This window comes from Pezoporus flaviventris, unplaced genomic scaffold, assembly GCF_033815535.1.
Source record: "Pezoporus flaviventris isolate CSIRO_AGI_PZ_B2104156 unplaced genomic scaffold, CSIRO_AGI_Pfla_v1 ptg000013l, whole genome shotgun sequence".
Taxonomy (NCBI): domain Eukaryota; kingdom Metazoa; phylum Chordata; class Aves; order Psittaciformes; family Psittacidae; genus Pezoporus; species Pezoporus flaviventris.
Window position 1 is genome coordinate 40,567,639 of NW_026892561.1, and position 6,000 is coordinate 40,573,638.

Genomic DNA, 6,000 nt, shown 5'->3' on the forward strand with positions numbered 1-6,000 from the left:
TAAGAATACTTCTTGTACTAGATCAGAAAAAAATAATTAAAACAAGAAGCAATGCAAGTCATTCACATAGGATACAAACAAGACTGAGTAATAAGATTATTAAAGCCTTACAGTAAAGCAAGTATTATGAGGCAGAATGCAAGCAGCCATTAAGAACTACAGAAGAAATTGTACTTTTATGTTTGTTTGTTTTTTTTTTTACTATTTGCCATTATGTGGTTTCTTCCCAAGTCATTTCTCTCCACTGTGGACTTCTACAGTGAAGAGAATTTGGAAATAAATAAGTTGTACGAAGGACTTCTCTGATAGAAGTGTTAAAAATAACAGTTTCTAGTTATGAAACAGGCATGGCATTGCTCTACACCTAGTCTCATCCCTAACAAAAATATCCCACTGGCGAGGTTCTAAGGTGTTAAAGGATCACATGTAATCATGCACACAATTTATGAAAGCATTTCCAAGTCAACATGAAAGAATTAGCCTAATTTTATTTCAGAAGAATGCTTTAAGTCCTCTTGACAATCCTTTACTCCAGCTGTAAGCATAGGTGTTACTAGCTGTATCAACTAAAAATGTTTGTGGTTTCTTTTTCATAGCAACACACAAAACCACTACATATTCAGAATGAGTTCTTTGCGTTTTATTATAATACCAATACATTAACAACTTTTCTTCATAAGGAGTCTTTCTTCCTTTAAGTATGGTATCATCCAAATAATGGCAAACTTAACAGCACGTGACAGCTGTTCTCTACTTGCTAGCTGTTTCACTGCATGCATATCCTTTTGGTTACTATAGACTATGGACTTCAGTAGTCCATACCAACACAGCCGAGATAAAAGGAACAAGTCCTACTAAAAGCATGCAAAATATCTCAGCAGTACTCATCACATATCTCTCTACTAATGTCAAAAAGCCTGAAAAATAAAGAAAAAAAATCTTACGGAGCAGTTTTATTATGCTGTCAGTTTAACTGGTAAGAACATGTGCAACCATTAAATAAGCTCTGTGCAGTAGCTTAAAATAGTTTCACATGCCAGCACAAATAACAGTTTGCTAACAGAGCAAACAATAAGCCAGAGCTGGTTAAGTAGCATGTATATGTCAAAAACTAGAGTCTCTTTTCAATATCACAACCTGAATACGTTTTCTGTATTTGCATCAAGCCTGTTCAAAAGTCTACAAAAAACAGAAGGAAAAATACCCCAAGACTAATTAGCTGTCTAGTAGTATAAAAGGCAGTTTGTTCCATGTAAATTCAGCAGAGAACTAACATGTTTGCTTTGTCCTGAATCTCAATATAATTACCAACTTTGTTCTAAAACACCAGACCTTTTACTTGGAAGACCTATGTGGGGTAGTCAGTCCCTCTCAGTAAGGGGACAGAAACTTATTTAGGCTCCTGAATACCTTTTCTTAAGTCAAATACAAATCTGTATCCTTTGACATCCTATTTATTACTTACACCACTCTTTGATTCTGCTCAATTTCATAAGCACAATGTCACAGTAACATAAACTAGCAAACAGATTTAACTATGGAAACAGTAACACTGAAGATAGTAGAGGTTTTCTCTTCCCCCATGTTATGCATTACAGAAATTCAGAACTGACTGATCTCAGCTCTTGGTTTCATACATGCTATGTCAGAGGAGGAAGGGTGGAAAAGGAAGGAGGAGTGGGGAGGCCCATAAAGGAATGAGGAACAGGAAAAATGCAGTCCACTTTATCAGAGCTAATCCCTTTCCAAGGTTTACTTTTATAGTTTTTAGGAAGTAATAGAGGCAAGAGCAAAGCCTTCTACTACTTTTCTGATCAATTATATGAAACTATTAAAGCAAGAGTTTATCTTCCAAGGTAGAGTTTAGCGAGTTGTCCTACAAACTACTATCGGGCATAACTTGATCTATAAAAGGCTAGGCTAGCGGTTTAACTTAATATTATACTTTAAAGTTAAACGTTAGGTTAATTAAGTTTGAAAACGTTACACTCGGTATTCACAATAGGATTACTCTCCCTATGTCTTCAAGACTGTCATGAAATGGAACTGTTAACCACGTGCCCCCTTCTCTTTCCAAAAGTATTCTACACACACATGCTTTATTAACTACATCTTTAATGATACCTTGGGATGGGGGGGGGAGGGGGGCGGGAAGGAGAGGACGGACACGATCTCCCCTTCACTTGCGTGCCGTGGGCACGCGCTTACACTCCCTACGTGCAGGAAAACACCTCCTCGAGAGCAGCGATAGGATAAACTCCGGACTGCTGCTGCCCGCCGGCCACGAAGGCTGCCGTGCTGCCCGGCCCCGAACTCATACACCCGGCTAACAACCGCCATCTCCCGGACTGGGGCTCCAGTGGGGATTTTTAAGCGAATACCCTGGGGAAAGCCTCCCGACTGCTCTCCTCCGACGCGGCTGAACCAGCAGTCCAGTGCTGTCGGGCGGCAGGGAGGAAGGGCGAACCCAAAAGGGAAACGGCCGCCGCAGCGAAGCCAAAGGCGAGGCGCTACACCCCACGTAGCGGCTCGCTGCGCCGCCGCCCCAGCAGAGCCCGGAGGCCGGCCAGGGGCGGAGGTCACCCCGCCGGCGCAAGGGCTGTCCTCCCCCACCCTGGCCGGCTTGGGGGATGGAGCCGAAGGTCCCCCTGCCCACACTCACAGGATGCCGGAGCAGGAGGTGCACACGAAACTGCCCACCGTCATGTCGGTGTAGGTGGGGCCGCGCTGGTCGCAGTCGAAGCACTTGCGGTTGGGCGGGAGGCTGCTCATCTCCCGCAGCAGCTTCAGGTGCTTCTCCTCCTGCTTCCGCTTGGCGCTCGCGGCCATGGCCCCGCCGGCGAGGGGACGGCCCGGCAAGGCGCCGGGCCCTACTCACACCCCAACGGCGGCGGCGCTCCGGGGCCCGGCCGGAGGGAGAGGGGGCCGGGGTGGGGGGAAGGAGGAGGAAAGGAAGGGGCGGGCAGGGCACCAGCGCCCGCCGATCAGCCGGGGCGGCAGCGCGGTTGCCGCTTACGCCGGCCAGCGGCCCCGCGAGGGAGGGAGAGGGAGGGCGAGCGGGCGGGAAGAGGGCGGGCCGAGGGCCGCGGCGAGGAGCAGGCCGGCGACGGCTGCGCCAGGCCCGGGGCGGCTGAATGACGAGCCCAGGCGGAACCTGCGCGACACCTTTATGAGATCAGAGAAGGAGATGGCGGCGGCGGAGCCAAACGCGCTCTCCGGCGACAGCGCCCTCTCTCGCGCGGGAGGACGCACTCCCCTCTCGCCGAGACCCCAGCCCGGGGGCGGTGCCTCTAGCGGGGTCGTGTCACCTGCCGTGACTCGCCGCGACGGGCAGGGGCTGGTCCTGCAGGGAACCCAAGCGGGCAGATCTGAGCACAATGTCTGGATCGCCCCTGTCCGCCGTGTGCTCGTGGAAGGCTGCCCGCGACGCCCCCCACCTTCGGGGTGAGCGCGAGGCGCGGCCATTTGCCGCCGGTCCCCCACAATCCCCTCAGAGCCAGGAGGTGCGGGCGGGCTAGGGCCAGAGGGGCTGTTCGTAAAGCAGGTAACACCGGCCCCGCCTCGGCGCTCCCAGTGAGCCTCTGCCGTGCCCTCTTCTCCCAAAAGTCCTAAAATCCGGCCATGGAGGCTGAGGTGAAGGCGGTCCTTTCAGGAAGCGTTTCCCAGAGGGGGCAGCCAGGGAGTCCCTGCCGGCGGCCGTGGGACTGCCGTGGGGGCGGGCCGGAGGGTGTAGCGCTGCACAGAGGGGCTCGTCAGTGCGATTTTCGCAAGGCAGCAGGGTTTGTGAGGAGGACGTTGACATGGGTCTGTCTTTTTTGCCACTAAGATGGGAAGTGCGCATTTTCCCCTTGGGAATTTGGCTGTCGGTGGCCGACTGGACACTTACTCATGAAAGGAAAGAGAACAGAGCCAGCAGTCACGTATATCTGCTGATATCCTTGAGGAACCCTTGACTCCGGCTGGAACTCGGATCTGCTGCTGATGTATAAAATGTGGTTTTGTTCTTTACAACGGTGCCTAAAGGAATTCTTTTAAACAATGTGCAAAATCAACGTAAAAAATATATATAAAAAAAAGAATCATGTACTTATAATTTCACGATTTAAGTTGCAAAACTGCCTGGCAACTCTATGTGTGATTAAAATCTCCTTACGGTTTAAAGATTCCCAACGCAACGTACTTAGGGCCGGGTTTTGCAGCTCTGACGTCAGTACATGTGTTAGCTCTAGCTTCTGTGGGAGCAAGATGTTCCGTTTCCTCATAGGTTTAGTTAAGAAAATCTAGGACTAGGTGTTCAGCATCAGTAGTTTGACATTCCTCCTCTGATCTTGCTGGATGTGCTGATTTACGTGAGCTGATCAACCAGACCTAAGTTTTAAACCCAAAGTATAATGCACTTATCTCAAAGTTTTCTATTATGGATGGCAGGAGCTGTTCACATTGAAAGATAGACACTGCTAAACCATTAAATACTGCTTACATAGCATTCTTAAAAGTAAACACACAAATATTTCCAGTGTTGTAATGACCAAATTCTCACTACTTCCTCTGATTTTTCACTTCTCTCCGAAATGATGATATTATTCTTATGCACAAGGTTTCTTTTCTTTTTCTTTGCCTACTACAAAACATACTAACATTGGAGATTTTCCAATGACCTAAATGACCTAAAGTAGATGACCTACATTTAGGGGAAAAGAAGGTTAAAGGCTGAAAAACAAGTTGTTTGGGTTTGTTTTTTTTCCTGGAAGATACTTTGGAGAGCAATGATTGGCCACAAGGCCTGCTGTAGGGAAGAGTTGGGCTTTGTTTCAACCAGAGGCAAAGGGCCTTGTAACTGAAGCAAGAATGTCCCACTTCAGCTGCTTGTGTCCCAAGGTACTTAACATGAATGTCACACAGGAACAGTTGTCAATAAAAACAGTACCGTTGTCATGGTCATTAAAAGGTGGAACTGAGCTCCCAGGGAAAATCCAGGTCCTGAGGCTTAAGTCACTCACAAAGCTCCATAGGAGTCCTGCAGATTTTGTGTTACACTAGAGCAGGCTCTACTTTGTTTCATGAAGAAACAGTTCTGAAGTTATTTATGGTCAGCATCAGTGTGGGCTTATGCTAGCAAATAAATGACCTCTATTAACATTAATTTGGTTTAGAAATCACCTTTTAAAAATACCAAAACTTTCCATTCTGTATCTCAGTACAAAGTTGACTTACCCCAGGAAACCATACGATGAGACTTCAGAGGCTTGTGAGGATACACCATTTTACAAATACCCAGAAACTCTGTCGGATTTGGGTACTTCTAGAGACTGTGAGCATATCTGTTCCAAACCTTGAGTTCCTACAGTCAAGCATCTAAATCTTGTTTCCCACAGGAATCGGTGCTGGAGAAATACAACCACCTATGTATAAATGTATGTGTTACGCTGTTGACACACATGGGTGTGAAAGCTAGCTACATTAGCTTCCAGCCCTGTTTCACCTCCCCACAAGCAACACTGTAACTTGCATTGCTATTCCGCTCCCTCCTTTTCTATTTCTTGCTGCTCGCAGCTAGCACAAGTTCCCTCAAAGCAGATGGCTTGTGTTTTCTCTAAATTACTAAGGGAAAAAACTCACAAATAATACACATGAATAAAAACTCCTTCAGCATTACTCTTTGGTTTTCTTCTTCCTGATCGATTTTGCTATTTCTCTACCCCAGAATCTGCATTTCCTTTCCTACAGTTTCTCTGTCCAAATTTGTTCTTCGTTCTCTCTTCCTGATGACCAGACTTCTGTGGTTGGAAAGATACTGGCCAGCTGTTTATTCCAAAAGTGCTTAATCCCTGCTGCACCTGCTACAGCTTTTAGCATTAAAAATAATTTTTAACAAGAGATAAAGCAATGATTTCTTATGCTTGCAACATTTCACAGAAAAAAAAAAAAACAAAAATTAAATCTTAGCCAAGTCATGGGTAATAGCAGAGAGATGTTGCTTTAGTAAGCCCAAAAATATGG

General features: G+C 46.7%; 1 protein-coding gene across 8 annotated transcripts in view; it reads right to left on the reverse strand.

The window, feature by feature from the left end:
• Window positions 1-2,971, reverse strand: part of AGFG1 (ArfGAP with FG repeats 1) — a 34,885-nt gene extending 31,914 nt beyond the window's left edge. For all 8 annotated transcript variants that reach the window (XM_061452953.1, XM_061452952.1, XM_061452951.1 and 5 more), the window contains exon 1: window positions 2,663-2,971. In XM_061452953.1, coding sequence (XP_061308937.1) covers window positions 2,663-2,829 — 167 coding nt within the window. In that variant the 5' untranslated portion in view covers window positions 2,830-2,971. The remainder of the gene's footprint in view (window positions 1-2,662) is intronic.
• Window positions 2,972-6,000: the final 3,029 nt, after the last annotated feature.